Below are 17,143 nucleotides of genomic sequence, written 5' to 3' on the forward strand. Positions count from 1 at the left end.
TAGAAATATAAAATAGATATGGAATAGAGATATAAAACAGATATAAAATAGATAGAGATATAAAACAGATATAAAATAGATAAAAAATAGAGATATAGAATAGAGATATGAAATAAAGGTATAAAGTAGATATAGAATAGATAGAGATATAAAACAGATATAAAATAGATAGATATAAAATAGATAAATAGACAGAGATACAGAATAGAGATATAGAGATATAAAATAGATAAAAAATAGACAGAGATACAGAACAGAGATATAAAATAGATAAAAAATAGAGATAAAATAGAGATATAAAACAGATATAAAATAGAGATATAAAATAGATAAAAAATAGAGATATAAAACAGATATAAAATAGAGATATAAAATAGATAAAAAATAGAGATATAAAATAGATAAAAAATAGAGATACAGAATAGAGATATAAAATAGATATAGAGATATAAAATAGATAAAAAATAGATACATAGAATAGACATATAAAACAGATAAAAATAACCATAACAGATATAAAACATAAAATAGATACGAACCAGACAGAGATATAAAACAGATACGGAACAGATATAAACTAGATTCTATAAAAGAGCTAAACTAGAGCTAGATAAAATAACAGAGCTAGATAAAACAGAGACAGATAAAACAGAGCTAGCCCAAGCCCAGCAGGGCACCTTCAGTCCCGTGTAGAGGTCCCTGTGCAGCCTCTCCATGATGAGCAGCACAGCAATGCTGGATCCTCCCCCATAGCCATAGTCAATCACTGAGCCATGCAGGTGCACCAGCCTCTCGTGGGACTGCAGGGACCTGGGAAAGGGAAAAATTGGGAATTTTTATCCCCTGGTTTCATGGATTTTCTCTCCGCTGTATTTTTTTCCTGTATATTTTTATTCTTGTGTTTTTTTTCTTCCCCCATTTTTTTTATCCCCCATTTTTTTCTTCCCCCATTTTTTCCCCTCCAGTATTTCTTTTTCTTGCCATATTATTTTCCCCCCCATTTTTTCTCCCCGTTTTCCCCTCCAAATTTCTCCCCTACATTTTTCCCCATTTTTTTTCCCATGTTTTCCCCCATATTTCCGAATTGCTCCTCCATATATTTTCCCCATATTTTTCCCCCATATTTTTTCTTCCCCATATTTTTCCCATTTTTTCCTGTATTCTCCTATTTCCTCCATATTTTCCCCATTTCCCTCCATATTTTTTCCATTTCCCCCATATTTTCCCCCCATATTTTCCCCCATTTTTCTCCCCGTATTTTGCCCATTTCTCCCATTTTTCCAATTTCTCCCCATACTTTGCCCTCCAGATTTCTCCCCATATTTTCCTCATTTTCCTCCCATATCTTCCCACTTTTCCCCCATATTTTCCCCCACTTTTCCCCCATATTTCCCCACATTTTCCCCACTTTTCCTCCCCGTATTTTCAAATTTCTCCCCATATTTTCCCCATTTTCCCCTCCATATTTTCCCCATTTCTCCCCATTATTTTCCCCCATATTTTCCCCACTTTCCCCCCGTATTTTCCCCATTTCTCCCCATAATTTGCCCCCATATTTTCCCACTTTTCCTCACATTTTCCCTACTTTCCCCCATAGTTTCCCCATTTTCCCCCACATTTCCCCCAAATTTCCCCTCCAGGGATCCCCTGAGCTCAGGAAACCCCCTGCTCCCAACCCCACACCCACCTCATGTAGTGGAACTCCAGCGCCAGGTCGTTCCAGTGCTTCTCGTCGGGCGGCACGACGGACTTGAGGGCGCAGGGGAAATGTCCCCCCCAGGTGTCACACAGGTACACCACCCCGTACTGCCCCCGGCCCAGCTCCCGGCCCAGCTTGGGCTTCCCTGCAAGCACAGAATCCTGGGAATTAGCCCCAAAAATGGGGTGGGCACAGGGAGGATGGCGGGCTGGCGGAGGGTGGAGAGGGGATGGGAAGGGTGGTGGTTTGTTGGTGAGAATGGGGAGGTAGGGTAGTGAAGGGAGAGGGGAAGAGAGAAAATAGAGAGAGAGATAGAGAGAGAGATAGATAGATAGAAAGAAAATAGATAGAGAGATAGATAGAAAGAAAATAGATAGAGAGATAGAGAGATAGATAGAAAGAAAATAGATAGAGAGATAGAGAGATAGATAGAAAGAAAATAGATAGAGAGATAGAGAGATAGATAGAAAGAAAATAGATAGAGAGATAGAGAGATAGATAGAAAGAAAATAGATAGAGAGATAGAGAGATAGATAGAAAGAAAATAGAGATAGAAAGAAAATAGAGAGAGAGATAGAAAGAAAATAGAGAGAGAGATAGAAAGAAAATAGAGAGAGAGATAGAAAGAAAATAGAGAGAGAGATAGAAAGAAAATAGAGAGAGAGATAGAAAGAAAATAGAGAGAGAGATAGAAAGAAAATAGAGAGAGAGATAGAAAGAAAATAGAGAGAGAGATAGAAAGAAAATAGAGAGAGAGATAGAAAGAAAATAGAGAGAGAGATAGAAAGAAAATAGAGAGAGAGATAGAAAGAAAATAGAGAGAGAGATAGAAAGAAAATAGAGAGAGAGATAGAAAATAGAGAGAGAGATAGAAAATAGAGAGAGAGATAGAAAATAGAGAGAGAGATAGAAAATAGAGAGAGAGATAGAAAATAGAGAGAGAGATAGAAAATAGAGAGAGAGAGATAGAAAATAGAGAGAGAGAGATAGAAAATAGAGAGAGAAAATAGAGAGAGAAAATAGAGAGAGAAAATAGAGAGAGAAAATAGAGAGAGAGAGAAAATAGAGAGAGAGATAGATAGATAATAGATAGATAGATAAAAGATAAAAAAATAGAAAGAAGATAGAAAATAGATAGAAAATAGACAGATAAACACATAGAAAGATAACAGATAGAAAGATTGATGGAAAATAGACAGAAAATAGATAAATAGAAAACAGATAGAAAGAAAATAGACAGATAGAAAGAAGATAGAAAATAGAAAATAGAAGACAGAAGGAAAATAGACAGAAAATAGACATACAGACAGAAAATAGATAGATAGATAGATGAAACTTGTAACTAACAGTTTAAAACCCCTAAATATTTGCAATAAAGTGTCTTTGCCACACCATCGTGGAGACTGTGTGTGCTCTTAAAAAACACCGCAGGGTAAGGCCCTAAAAAGGCCCCAAAAAGGCCCCAAAAAGGCAGGACAAAACCCCCCAGCCATCAGTGCGATGAAAACCCAAATCCCCTCAGAGCACACCCCCGGGCAGCTCACCGTGCAGCAGCACGTCCTGCAGGGATCTGCTCTCCAGGGCCAGCCTGGCCAGCCGCGGCGCGTGGTCCTTCCTCACCTTCAGCCACAGGTCCTCTGTCCTCTCCAGGCGGCCAGAGTGACCGTCCTCCAGCTGCAGGGACACCACACTGTCACTGGGAATGTTGGGGAGGTTGGACATTGCCCAGCTGGGGTTTGGGGAGGGTTGGAGTTTTTGAAGGTGTGGTTTGGAAATGAAAACTCAAATTAACGTTAGTTGGTGATGTTTATATCAGTTGTGTCACTTCTTCCTATGGAAAGCTGTGTGCAGGTTGTTAGCTCTATAAAAAATCTGCACTCAGATTATTTGCTCTATTAAAAAATCTGTATTTAGTTTATTAGCTCCATAAAAAAGCTGCCTTCAGCTTATTACCCCTATAGAATCCTATGAAAAAAGCTGCATTTAGCTTATTATTGCTATAAAAAAAATCTGCATTTAGCTTATCACCCCTATAAAAAAAACTGCATTTAGCTTATTATCACTATGAAAGAATCTGCACTTAGCTTATTACCCCATAGAAATCCTACAGAATCCTATAAAAAAAGCTGCATTCATCTTATCATCTCTATTAAAAATCTACATTTAGCTTATTACCCCACGAAAAAAGTCTACATCCAGCTTATTACTCCTATAGAAATCCTACAGAATCATATAGAAAAGCTGCATTTAGCTTATTACCCCTATGAAAAAGCTGTATTCAGCTTATTATCCCCATAAAAATACTACAGAATCCTATTAAAAAAAGCTGGATTCAGTTTATCACCCCTATAGAAAAACCACATTCAGCTTATAAACCCTGTTTAAAAAAATCTGCATTTAGTTTATTACCCCCATTAAAAAAGCTGCATTCAGATTATTTTCTCTATTAAAAAAATCTGTATTTAGCTTATTATCTCCATAAAAAAGCTGCCTTCAGCTTATTACCCCTATAGAATCCTATAGAAAAGCTGCATTCAGATGATCACCCCTATAGAAAAAGCTACATTCAGCTTATTATCTCTATTAAAAAAATCTGCAATTAGCTTATTACCCCTATGAAAAAAAATCTGCATTTAGTTTATTATCATCACTATAAAAGAATCTGCATTTAGCTTATTACCCCTAAAAAAAGCTGCATCCAGCTTATCACCCCTATAAAAAAACTGCATTCAGTGTATTCTCTATTAAAAAATTTGCGTTCAGCTCATTACCCCTACAAAAAAAGCTACATTCAGCTCACTACCCCTATAGAAATCCTATAGAATCCTGTAAAAAAGCTGCATTCAGCTCCTCACCCCTCCAAAAAAGCCACACAAAGCAGTTTGAAGCATCCCTGCCACCCCAAACCCCCTTCTCCCATTCCCCAAACCCCCTTTTCCCATTTTCCCCACCCCAAACCCCCTTTCCCACCCCAAACCCCCTTTTCCCATTTTTCCCACCCCAAACCCCTTCCCACCCCAAACCCCCTTTTCCCATTCCCCAAACCCCTTTTCCCATTCCCCAAACCCCTTTTCCCACCCCAAACCCCTTTTCCCATTTTTCCCACCCCAAACCCCCTTTTCCCATTCCCAAACCCCTCCTCCCCACCCCAAACCCCTTCCCCATTCCCAAACCCCTTCTCCCCATTCCCCAAACCCCTTCTCCCCATTCCCAAACCCCCTTCTCCCCATTCCCAAACCCCTTCTCCCCACCCCAAAACCCCTCTTCCCACTTCTCCCACCCTAAACTCCCTTTTCCCATTCCCCAAACCCCTTTCCCCACCCCAAACCCCTTTTCCCATTTTTCCCACCCCAAACCCCTTCTCCCATTCCCCAAACCCACTTCTCCCACCCTAAACCTTTTCCCATTCCCCAAACCCCTTTCCCCACCCCAAACCCTTCCCCATTCCCCAACCCCTTTTTCCACCCCAAACCCCTTTCCCCACCCCAACCCCTCTTTCCCACCCCAAACCCCTCTTTTCCCATTCCCCAAACCCCTTTTCCCATTCCCCAAACCCCCTTTCCCACCCCAAACCCCTTTTTCCCACCCCAAACCCCCTTTTCCCATTTTCCCACCCCAAACCCCTTTCCCATTCCAACCCTTTTCCCATTCCCAAACCCCTTCTCCCACCCCACACCCCCTTTTCCCATTCCCCAAACCCCTTTCCCCACCCCAAACCCCCTTCCCACCCCAAACCCCCTTTCCCACCCCAAACCCTCTTTCCCCACCCCAAACCCCCTTTTCCCATTCCCCAAACCCCTTCCCATTTTCCCTTACCCCAAACCCCTCTTCCCACCCCAAACCCCTTTTCCCATTCCCAAACCCTTTTCCCAAAACCCCTTTCCCATTCCCCAAACCTTTTTTCCCCACGCCAAACCCCTTTTCCCATTTTCCCATTCCCAAACCCCTTTCCCCACCCCAAACCCCACTCCCCTGGCGCAGGGAGGCAGCGAAGGCCTCGTGGGAGCTGTTGAGCCTCGTCCTGAACTGGCTGCAGATGCTCTTGGCCAGCTTGGAGGCACTGAGGCTCTCGATGGCATCCTGGGCCACCTTCCTCTTCCAGTCGCTGGTGATGGCAGGGGGGCTGACCCAGGTGATCCTCTGGATGATCTGGGAAAAGGGCAGGGAGCTCAGGAATTTCGTGGGAATTTCGTGGGAATTTCGTGGGAATTTCGTGGGAATTTCGTGGGAATTTCGTGGGAATTTCGTGGGAATTTCGTGGGAATTTCGTGGGAATTTCGTGGGAATTTCGTGGGAATTTCGTGGGAATTTCGTGGGAAGGGTAGGGGTTTGCTCAGAAAGGACAGGCACTGACTGCACAGAGATGTGCTGAAAAATCACCCTAATTAATTGGTTTTGTATTAGTAGTATTCCCCAGCCTTCAGTATTCCTGTCCTTCCTTCAATATTCCCATCCTTCCTTCAATATTCCCAATCCATCCTTCAGTATTTCCAATCCTTCAATATTCCCAATCCTTCAATATTCCCAATCCATCCTTCAGTATTTCCAATCCTTCAATATTCCCAGCCTTCAATATTTCCCACCCTTCCTTCAATATTTCCAATCCTTTAATATTCTCAATCCTTCAATATTTCCCTCCATCCTTCCATATTTCCCCTCCTTCCTTCAATATTCCCATCCTTCCTTCAATATTCCTACTGGGTTTTTTATTTACTTATTAATTATTCACTTAAGAATTTCATTTATTAATTCTCTGCCCACAGGATGAGCACAGAGAATCCATGGCTGCTCCATCCCTGGAAGTGTCCAAGTCCAGGTTGGACAACCCTGGGACAGTGGGAATTATCCCTGTCCTTGGAATGGGATGAGTTTTAAGCTCCTTCCCAACCCAAACCAGCCTGGGATTCTCTAATATTCCATTTAATAACATTTATTAAATATTTCTGTTAAAGCAAACACCTCTTCAGTGGGTTCTTCCTGTCCTGAAGTGGCAAAGGGATGATTTGGAACATCTGGAAATATTTGGGAACATTTGGAGCATTGGTGGGAAGTGTTCCCTGCCCATGGATAAATAGATAAACCTTAAAATCCCATCCTGGGATTGCAGGATTCTCATCCAGAGGGATTGATCACAACATCCTGCTAAAAACCAGGGAGAGGAGTTCCCAAAGAGGCCAAACCTCCAGGGAAGGAGCTTTTTCCTGGCTGAGGTGTGGAAATTCCAGCTCCACTTCCTGCCATTACTGGGAATTCCATTCCTCTGCCTCACCCTTTATTAGGAACCACAGGAGTTCATCCCATTCCACAGCAGGGACACTTCCCACCATCCCAAATTGCTCCAAACCCCATCCAGCCTGGCTTTGGGCACTTCCAGGGATGGGAAATCCCAGGAATAAACTCCCAGCCTGTGCCCAGAGTGGATTTTAGGGAAGATTCCCTGCTCCAGGATGGACTTTTCCAAGCATCCCTACCTGTTTGATTTGTTCCCAAAGCATCCTGGTCACTGTAGAGCCAGAGTGAAAAGTGACCTCCACGTGATAAGCTGCATTTAGGATCTGGAAAACAGGGAAAAGAGGGAAAAAAAATGGGAATTTTGCCAGCTGTAAACTTGGCTAGAGGCTGGGAAAATGGGAAAATTGGATGTTCTGTGGGATACTCCATGAATGAGTTGGTTAATTATTTACTGGATTCAGCTCATGGGTGTTTTTACGTTGATACCTAATTATTTTAGGAAATAAAATTCAGGCTTTAGGAAAATTTAAGCCCTTAAGTGACTGTTCCCCACTCTCAGCAGCCCAGATTCCCACACATTCCCAAGCTGCTCTCCTGATTTTGCCACCTCCATCTCCCTGCAGCAGGACAAACCCAACAATTAAGAACATTCCAGAGCCATCCCAGCACCTGCTTGAGATAATTGCTCGTGATGTGCACTGAACCCTCCTTGGCCTTCTCCAAGCTCCTGGCAGGATGCACTGACACCTCCCAGGACTCCTCCAGGCTCTTCAGACACCTCTCCAGGGTTCCCACGAAGCTTTCCCTCAGGTAATCCACGGAGCTGATCAATTTGTTGGCAACTGCCTGGTTCAGCCTGGAAATGATCAGTTCCTGGATCTGTTTGATGCAACATTTGATGTCCTTGGAGCTGACGGGTTCGCCGTTCTCGGGAATGATGATGTCTGCAGGGAGGGAAAGGGAAAACAGCCTTTGGATCCATTCCTGCTGGAAGAAACTGCTGAGGAGCTCCAATTTCTGCTCCTGATGTTGTTTGGGAAATAAATTTTTTTTTTCCTGATTATCCCAGAGCTGAATTTCCTGGGAAAAGGAAGGATTGAGGCAAGGAGAAGGGAAAAACCTCCAACTTCCCTGGGATGTTCCAGACAGGATTTGGGGATTCTCTCCACATTCCCAGATTTCCCATCCCCCTGGGACTTTGGGATAGCAACTCCTGAGGAGCTCCAAGTTCTGCTCCAGATGTAGTTTGGGAAATTCCCCATTATCCCAGAGCTGAATTTCCTGGGACAAGGAAGGATTAAGGCAAGGAGAGGGAAAAAATCTGTGAGGATCAACCTCCAACTCTTCCCTGGGATGTTCCAGACAGGATTTGGGGATTCTCTCCCCATTCCCAGCTTTCCCATCCCCCTGGGACTTTGGAATAACAACTCCTGAGAAACTCCAGGTTCTGCTCCAGATGTTGTTTGGGAAATAAAAAGTTTTCCCATTATCCCAGAGCTGCATTTCCTGGGAAGAGGAAGGATTAAGGCAAGGAGAGGGAAAAAAACCTCCAACTCTTCCCTGGGATGTTTCAGAAGGATTTGGGGATTCTCTCCACATTCCCAGCTTTCCCATCCCCCTGGAACTTTGGGATAACTCCTGAGAATCTCCAGGTTCTGCTCCAGATGTTGTTTGGGAAAGAAAAAGTTTTGCCCATTATCCCAGAGCTGCATTGCCTGGGAAGAGGAAGGATTTAGGCAAGGAGAGGGGAAAAAAAGGTGTGAGGATCAACCTCCTGGGATGTTTCAGACAGGATTTGGAGATTCTCTCCACATTCCCAGCTTTCCCATCCCCCTGGAACTTCCTGGGGGAGGTTCCTGATTTAATAGGATCTCTAGAATCCTGATTTAATAGGATTTAACTAGTGAGAACTCTCTGATTTCCCCAAAATACCCCCTTGGGAGCACAAGATCTGAGCTAATTTTCTTTTTTCCAACAAAACCTCTCCTCCCCACGAATGAAAAATGAAGTTTCCATTTCTGCACCCAAGAGTTCAGTGCAAAAGTCAAAGAAACCAAGCAGGAAGTGAAGGTTAAGTTTCACTGCTGACACTGAAATAGATTTTTTTTTGGTATTTCTTAGGACAGATTTATTCCCAAATCTCACTGGGGCAAAGTGGAGAGGGTTGTTTTCTTCCTCAGCAAAGTAAGGAATTGGAGAAGAAATGGAAAATATCCTGAACATAGGGAGGATGGCTCTGAAATTCATAAATGAAGCAAAAAAAAAGCAGAATTCTTCAAAGCAGATCTGCAAGGCTGCTCCCTGGCTAACTGCAAATTCCTGATTTCAGACCAATAAAAATCTGATTTATAAGAAGCTTGTCCAAGCCTCTCATTTATGTTTTTTTTTTACCCAAGAGATTCCACAAAAGATTTGCAGAGTCCCTCAACCAGACCAAAACAAAAACAGCCACTTGGATTCAATTCTAAAGGGTTGCTGGAGTAAAAAGCTCTTCCAGAGAGGAGAGGGAGAGTGAATTCACATGGATTCTAAAGGATTCCTGATGGGAATTCAAGTGGCTCAAGGATTAAATTGTAAATGGTTGATGGAATAAAAAGCTCTTCCAGAGGAGAGGGAGAGTGAATTCACAAGGATTTTAAAGCATTCCTGATGGGAATTCAAGGGGCTGGAGGATTAAATTCCAAAGGGTTGCTGCAGTAAAAAGTTCTTTGAGAGGGAGAGCGAATTCACATGAATTCTAAAGGATTCCTGATGGGAATTCAAGGGGCTGAAGGATTAAATTCTGAATGGTTGCTAGAATAAAAAAACTCTCCCAGAGGAGAGGGAGAGTGAATTCACATGGAATTCCTGATGGGAATTCAAGGGGCTGAAAGAAGAACAAATTGGGGATTTTTTTTAGGGCTGACAGGAGATCAGAAACCCAGGCAATCACCTCAGAACTCCATGCTGGCAGCATCCTCCAGCAGCTCCTCCTTCATGTTGCCCAGAGAGTGAATTGGGGAGAGTGAATTCATATGGAATTCCTAATGGGAATTCAAGGGGCTCAAGGATTAAATTCCAAAGGGTTCCTGGAATAAAAAGCTCTTCCAGAGAGGAAAGGGAAAGTGAATTCACATGGAATTCCTGATGGGAATTCATGGGGTTGAAGGTTTAAATTCCAAAGGGTTGCTGGAATAAAAAGCTCTTCCAGAGGAAAGGCAGAGTGAATTCACACAGATTCCAAAGGATTCCTGATGGGAATTCAAGTGGCTGAAGGATTAGATTCAAGATAGTTGCTGGAATAAAAAGCTCTTCCAGAGGAGAGGGAGAGTGAATTCACATGGAATTCCTGATGGGAATTCAAGGGGCTGAAGGATTAAATTCTAAAGGGTTGCTGGAATAGAAAGTTCTTTGAGAGGGAGAGTGAATTCACATGGATTCTAAAGGATTCCTGATGGGAATTCAAGGGGCTGAAGGATTAAATTCTAGATGGTTGCTGGAATAAAAAGTTCTTCCAGAGAGGAGAGGGAGTGTGAATTCACACAGATTCCAAAGGATTTCTGATGAGAATTCAAGGGGCTGAAGGATTAAAGTCCAAAGGGTTGCTGGAATAAAAAACTCTTCCAGAGGAGAGGGAGAGTGAATTCACATGGAATTCCTTTTGGGAATTCAAGGGGCTGAAGGATTAAATTCTAGATGGTTGCTGGAATAAAAAGCTTTTCCAGAGAGGAAAGGGAGAGTGAATTCACATGGAATTCCTGATGGGAATGCAAGGGGCTGAAGGATTAAATTGTAAATGGTTGCTGGAATAAAAAGCTCTTCCAGAGAAGAGAAGGAGAGCGAATTCACATGGAATTCCTGATGGGAATGCAAGTGGCTCAAGGATTAAATTCCACCAAAGGGTTTCTGGAATAAAAAGCTCTTCCAGAGAGGAAAGGGAAAGTGAATTCACATGGAATTCCTGATGGGAATTCATGGGGCTGAAGGATTAAATTCTGAATAATTGCTGGAATAAAAAGCTCTTTGAGAGAAGAGAGGGAGAGTGAATTCACATGGAATTCCTGATGGGAATTCAAGGAGCTGAAAGAACAAATTGGGATTTTTTCAGGGCTGAAAGGAGAAGGCAACAATCCTTCAAACCCCCCAGGCAATCACCTCGGAACTCCATGCTGGCAGCATCCTCCAGCAGCTCCTCCTTCATGTTGCCCAGCGTCTCCACGATCATCTCCTTCATCTCCTCCTGCTTGCGGTTGGCGATTCCCATCAGCGACTCGTAGAGCTCGTTCTCCTTCCTCCTGGTGTACTCCAGCCTCTTGGGGGTGATCTGCAGATCCCTCTGCATGTCAAACGCCTGGTCGATGAAAATATTGAGGCAACGGCAGTGAACTTCGTTTAATTTTGTCGCTGCTTCCACCAGATGCTCCTGGAGGATTTGCCGGGAGAAGGTGCTGAGCAGGCGGAGTTTTTCCGGCTGCTCCACCAGCATGCTCCTGGAGCTGGGAGTTCCGCAGGGATTGAGGTATTCCAGCTGCTCCAGCTGGAGGTGGAGGGAGGATTTCTCCCTGTCGGGTTTTTTCGGGGAGCTGAGGTCGGGGATTCGGATGAAGAAGATGGGGAGGGAGAATTGCTCCTTGATGTGGTGCAGCTCGGTCTGGTCAGGAGGGGACAGCTGGGGGTCGCTGATGGCGAAGGTGACAACGGGGAGGACTTGGTCCAGGAGCTCGGCCAGGGTGGAGGTGGCTGGCTGGAAGGCACGGCAGGGAGCGACCACGATGTCCACCTCCTGGGGAGAGGGAGAAAAAAAAAGGAGGTTTTCTGTGGAAAAATGGCCTGGAATTTAGGGATGGAGGGGAAAAGTTGGATTTTTCAAGTTGGGTGTGCCAGGCTGAATTTATGTGTGTATATATATATATATATATTTATATTTTTTATATATATTTACATATATATATATGTATATATATGTGAATTTATAGTGAATTTATAGGTGAAAAGAAAATACAGTGAAAACACTATATAGTGAAAACAAAATAATATATAGTGAAAATAAAATATAGTGAAAGCAAAATAATATATAGTGAAAATAAATAATATAGTGAAAACACTATAATATATAGTGAAAACAAATAATATAGTGAAAACAAATAATATAGTGAAAACACTATAATATATAGTGAAAATAAATAATATAGTGAAAACAAATAATATAGTGGAAATAAAATAATATATAGTGAAAATACTATATAGTGAAAATAGAGAAAATAATATAGTGAAAATACAGAGAAAATAAATACAGAGAAAATAAATACAGTGAAAATAAATAAACACAGTGAAAATAAATACAGTGAAAATATAAATGTTCCAAAATATATCTATATATGAAAAATAACAGCAAATTCCTGATTTTGGACTGAAGGCCTTGCAGTTTCAGCCCAGTTTTGTCCTAAAACTCCAACCAAGTGTCCCAGCAAAGTGCCAGCATGGAAAAGCTGGAATTCTTTAACTTATCCTCGATGCTTCCCAGCCCTGCAGCTCCGAGCAGACATTTCTTTTTCTTTTTCAGACATTTTTCCCAATTTTCCACGGATTTTCCAACACCACACAACCCTCTGCTGCCAAGGAGAGGAAACACAACAACCAATTCCTGGGAATTCACAGCCAGGAGAACAGATGGTTGTGACATCCTTGAAATCCAACAATATGGATTTGATTTGATTTGATTTTCATTTCCTGCTGCTTTGGCCTCACTCTCCTGCTGGCAGTTCTTCCTAACCAGTTTGGAATTTGCTTCCTTCCCTTCCCAGGAATTTGGGAATCTCCTTTGGATTTGCAGGAAAAATGTGACAATTCCATGGATCTTGTTGGAGCCACAATATGGATTTTATTTTATTTTAATTTCCTGCTGCTTTGGCCTCACTCTCCTGCTGGCACTTCCTCCTAACCCTATGGAAAACAGTTTGGAATTTGCTTCCTTCACTTCCTAGGAATTTGGGAATCATCTCTGGATTTGCAGGAAAAATGTGACAATTCCATGGATCCTATTAAATAAGGAATTTAATAATTTAATAATTCCATTGATCCTATTAAATAAGGAATTTAATTTAATAATTCCATTATCCCTATTAAATCAGGAAAATGGGAATCACCTCTGGATAGGCAGGAAAAGTGTGACAGTTCCATGGATCCTATTAAATAAGGAATTTAATAATTTAATTATTCCATTATCCCTATTAAATAAGGAATTTGGGAATCACCTCTGGATAGGCAGGAAAAGTGTGACAATTCCATGGATCCTATTAAATATGGAGTTTAATAATTTAATAATTCCATGGATCCTACTAAATAAGGAATTTGGGAATCACCTCTGGATTTGCAGGATAAATGTGACAATTCCATGGATCCTATTAAATAAGGAAGGTGGGAATCACCTCTGGAAAAATGTGACAATTCCATTATCCCTATAAAATCAGAATGCCAAAGGAGGGAGAATTCCAGAGCAATCTCTGGCTCCTAACAGAGGTGATAATTAAGGATTCTTCCATCATTTTTCCAACCCTAGGAGCTCTGGGGAAATCCAGAATCCCCTGGAGTTGATCCCAAACTTTCCCCGAGGCACAAAAGGGGATGTTTTGTGACCCCAGAAAAGAATGAGTCACCCCAAAGTAAGGAGGAAGCCACAGTTGTCTCCAGGAGACAAGAAAAACCCCAAAACCACAAAACCCCAAAACCCAACCCTGCCAGCTCCTCCCACCCAACCTTTTCCTAAGAAAATTTCGGATATTTCCTGCCCAACCCCTTTTTTTGGGGTTGTTTTTCCTCCTATAGGGGTTTAACAAATCCACACTTTTAGGGATTGAGGTTTCCTGGATGGGGAATTCCTGGGAGTCCCACTGGAATTCTTGGGATTGCTGAGCTCTGAGTGTGGAATTCCCTCAAGGAATATCCAAATATCAAATGCAAATGCAAATATCAGAGTTAAACTGGCATTGAAAACACCGAAAAATAAAACTTTTCAGCCCCAAAACTCCAAACCCCACAAGGGCAGGAAAAGGGAATAATCCAGAGGGAAACCATCCCATAAAACTATGGAAAACAATTAAAAAAAAAAGAGGATTTAGGGAAGGAGCCAAACGTCTGCTGCCCCTGTAAATCCCATAATCTGTCTGGCCCTGAGGATTATTCCCCACGACCCCAAAATGCATTCCTAAAATCCCAAAGGAATAGGGGATTTGCTGAGGTTTTTCTTGATGTTTGAGGTTTAAAAATATCCCAACAGCACGAGGTTGCCATCCTGGGGAAATGGGATTTGTGGTTTCTTCTCCTCTGGAAAATTTGGGATTTGGAAATCCTGTGGGAAGGGAAAAGCAAGGATGGTGCCATGCTGGATGTCAGAGTGGAGGAAAACCCCTCAGGGTGCTGCAGTTTGGTGTTGAAACCATAAATATTCTGCATTTTGAGTTGAATTTATCGATGGGATTTATCTCCAAATTTTTTTTTAAAAGGAGTATAGTTAATAATAAATTATTAATTTGCAGTTAATTCAGTATTTCTTTGCTGGATTAACGGCCAAGGTGTCTTCAAACATCACTAAAGTGTTGAAATATTTGAAATGTGAGGGGATGGAATAAAAAAAACACTGAAAAAACTGAGATTTGAGGGGAAAAAATGAGGTTAAATTCCTATTAATCTCCCTCTCCCTCTGTTCCAAAGGTGCTGAGCTCCTCCAAATTAATTCAAATATTTCAGAGCCATCCTAAATATAATTTTACCATCCCTGGGAGTTGTAATTCCTCTCAGCTTTGTTTCAGAAGTCAGGAAAAAGCAGAAGTTGCTCCAGAGCTGTTCTGCAGCCCTGAAATCTTGGAGAGGATCCAAACAAACTCCTCCATTTCGGCTCCAGAGCCAAATTCCTGTGGTTCAGGAGCTTTGGCTGTGCCTGGCGGGGCTTTGCTCAGACTCAGCCTGAGCAGGAGGGTGGGGAAAGTCTGGAATTTCACTGGAATTTTTCACTAGAATTGCACTGGAATTTTTATCCAGGAGTTGCACTGGAATTTCAGCACTGGAATATTTCCCACTGGAATTTCAGCACTGGAATATTTCCCACTGGAATTTCAGCACTGGAATATTTCCCACTGGAATATTTCCCACTGGAATATTTCCCACTGGAATATTTCCCACTGGAATTTCAGCACTGGAATATTTCCCACTGGAATTTCAGCACTGGAATATTTCCCACTGGAATTTCAGCACTGGAATATTTCCCACTGGAATATTTCCCACTGGAATATTTCCCACTGGAATATTTCCCACTGGAATTTCAGCACTGGAATATTTCCCACTGGAATTTCAGCACTGGAATATTTCCCACTGGAATTTCAGCACTGGAATATTTCCCACTGGAATTTCAGCACTGGAATATTTCCCTGGAATTTCAGCACTGGAATATTTCCCTGGAATTTCAGCACTGGAATATTTCCCTGGAATTTCAACACTGGAATTTTGCACTGAAATATTTCACTAGAATTTCTCACTGGAATATTTCACGACAATTTCACTGGAATTTTTCCCTAGAACTGCACTGGAATTTTTTCCCTAGAATTGCACTGGAAATTCTCACCAGAATTTCACCGGAATTTTTTACTAGAATTTCACTGGAATTTTTCACTAGAATTCCACCAGAATTTCCCCACCATTGCCATCTCCTACCAGCTTTAAAAAAAAAAAAATAAAAATTCGTTCTTCCTTCAGCCCCTTGAATTCCCACCAGGAATCCTTCAGAATCCATGCAAACCCATGATTCCTTTCCTCTGGAAGAGCTTTTTATTCCAAGTTTATGAATTATGAATTCCAAGATTATGAATTTAATCCCAGTGGCTTTTTTCATCCCAATGTCCCAAATTTATCCAAAGGCAGACAGACGGATTTTTGTGACTCCCAGATCCCTCTGAGAGGGATCAGGACTGTCAGGGTCAGGAATGTCACCTCCCAGGTGTCACAGACAGTGCCAGTGCCACCATTTAGGGCAGCAGCACCTCCAGCTCTGCCTCCCAAGTTTTTAAGGTCATTTTTCAGGTGCAAGGGACAAGGACAGTGTCACCATTTACTGCAGCACCACCTTGACCTCTGCCTTCCTCTGAGGGGGATCAGGACTGTCAGGGTCAGGAATGTCACCTCCCAGGTGCCAGGGACAAGGACAGTGCCACCATTTAGGGCAACACCACCTCCAGCTCTGCCTCCCAAGTTTTTAAGGCCATTTTCCAGGTGCCAAGGACAGTGCCAATGTCACCATTTAGGGCATCAGCATCTCCATCTCTGCCACCCTCTGAGGGGGATCAGGACTGGCAATGTCACCTACCAGTTGTTAGGGACAAGGACAGTGCCAGTGTCACCGTTTAGGGCAACATCACCCCAACCTCTGCCACCCTCTGACAGGATCAGGACTGTCAATGCCAGGAATGTCACCTACCAGTTGTCAGGGACAAGGACAGTGCCACCATTTAGGGCATCACCACCTCCATCTCTGCCACTCTCTGAGATGGATTAGGACTGGCAGTGTCACCTCCCAGGTGCCAGGGACAGTGCCACCATTTAGGGCAGCACCACCTCCATCTCTGCCACCCTCTGAGCAGGATCAGGACTGTCAGCATCAGAAATGTCACCTCCCAGGTGCCAGGGACAACACCAGTGCCACCATTTAGGACATCAGCACCTCCAGCTCTGCCACCCTCTGAGCAGGATCGGGACTGTGAGCATCAGAAATGTCACCTCCCAGGTGCCAGGGACAAGGACAGTGCCACCATTTAGGGCAGCAGCACCTCCAGCTCTGCCACCCAAGTTTCTAAGGCCATTTCCCAGTTCCCAGTGACAAGGACAGCGCCAGTGCCATCATTCAGGGCAGCACCACCTCGAGCTCTGCCACCCCTGTTTTTAAGGCCATTTCCCAGGTGCCAAGGACAAGGCCAGCGTCACCCTCACCTTGAGCAGCGAGTAGGGCAGCACCACCTCAAGCCTTAAAAACCCAAATTTTTAAGGCCATTTTCCAGCTGCCAGGAGCAGTGCCAGTGCCATTGTTTAGGGCACCACCACCTTGAGCTCTGCCATCTTCTCACTGTCAACGCCACACAGCACCAGTGCCACCATTCAGGGCATCAGCACCTCGAGCTCTTCCACCCTCTGAGCAGGATTGGGACTGTCGGCATCAGAAATGTCACCTCCCAGGTGCCAAGGACAGCA

At 43.0% G+C, this 17,143-nt stretch overlaps 1 protein-coding gene across 1 annotated transcript in view; it reads right to left on the minus strand.

The window, feature by feature from the left end:
• Positions 1–677: 677 nt before the first annotated feature.
• Positions 678–17,143, minus strand: part of DSTYK (dual serine/threonine and tyrosine protein kinase) — a gene marked incomplete at its 3' end in the record, with an annotated part of 30,487 nt that continues 14,021 nt past the window's right edge. Inside the window, exons 3-9 of the mRNA XM_085044379.1 lie at positions 11,066–11,693; positions 7,601–7,875; positions 7,171–7,254; positions 5,672–5,848; positions 3,244–3,373; positions 1,688–1,844; positions 678–810 (exon numbers count right to left, since the gene is read on the minus strand). Coding sequence (XP_084900505.1) covers positions 678–810; positions 1,688–1,844; positions 3,244–3,373; positions 5,672–5,848; positions 7,171–7,254; positions 7,601–7,875; positions 11,066–11,693 — 1,584 coding nt within the window. The remainder of the gene's footprint in view (positions 811–1,687; positions 1,845–3,243; positions 3,374–5,671; positions 5,849–7,170; positions 7,255–7,600; positions 7,876–11,065; positions 11,694–17,143) is intronic.

Source organism: Lichenostomus cassidix, unplaced genomic scaffold (genome assembly GCF_008360975.1).
Source record: "Lichenostomus cassidix isolate B80296 unplaced genomic scaffold, HeHo_3.0 unassigened_scaffold_chr26, whole genome shotgun sequence".
Classification (NCBI taxonomy): domain Eukaryota; kingdom Metazoa; phylum Chordata; class Aves; order Passeriformes; family Meliphagidae; genus Lichenostomus; species Lichenostomus cassidix.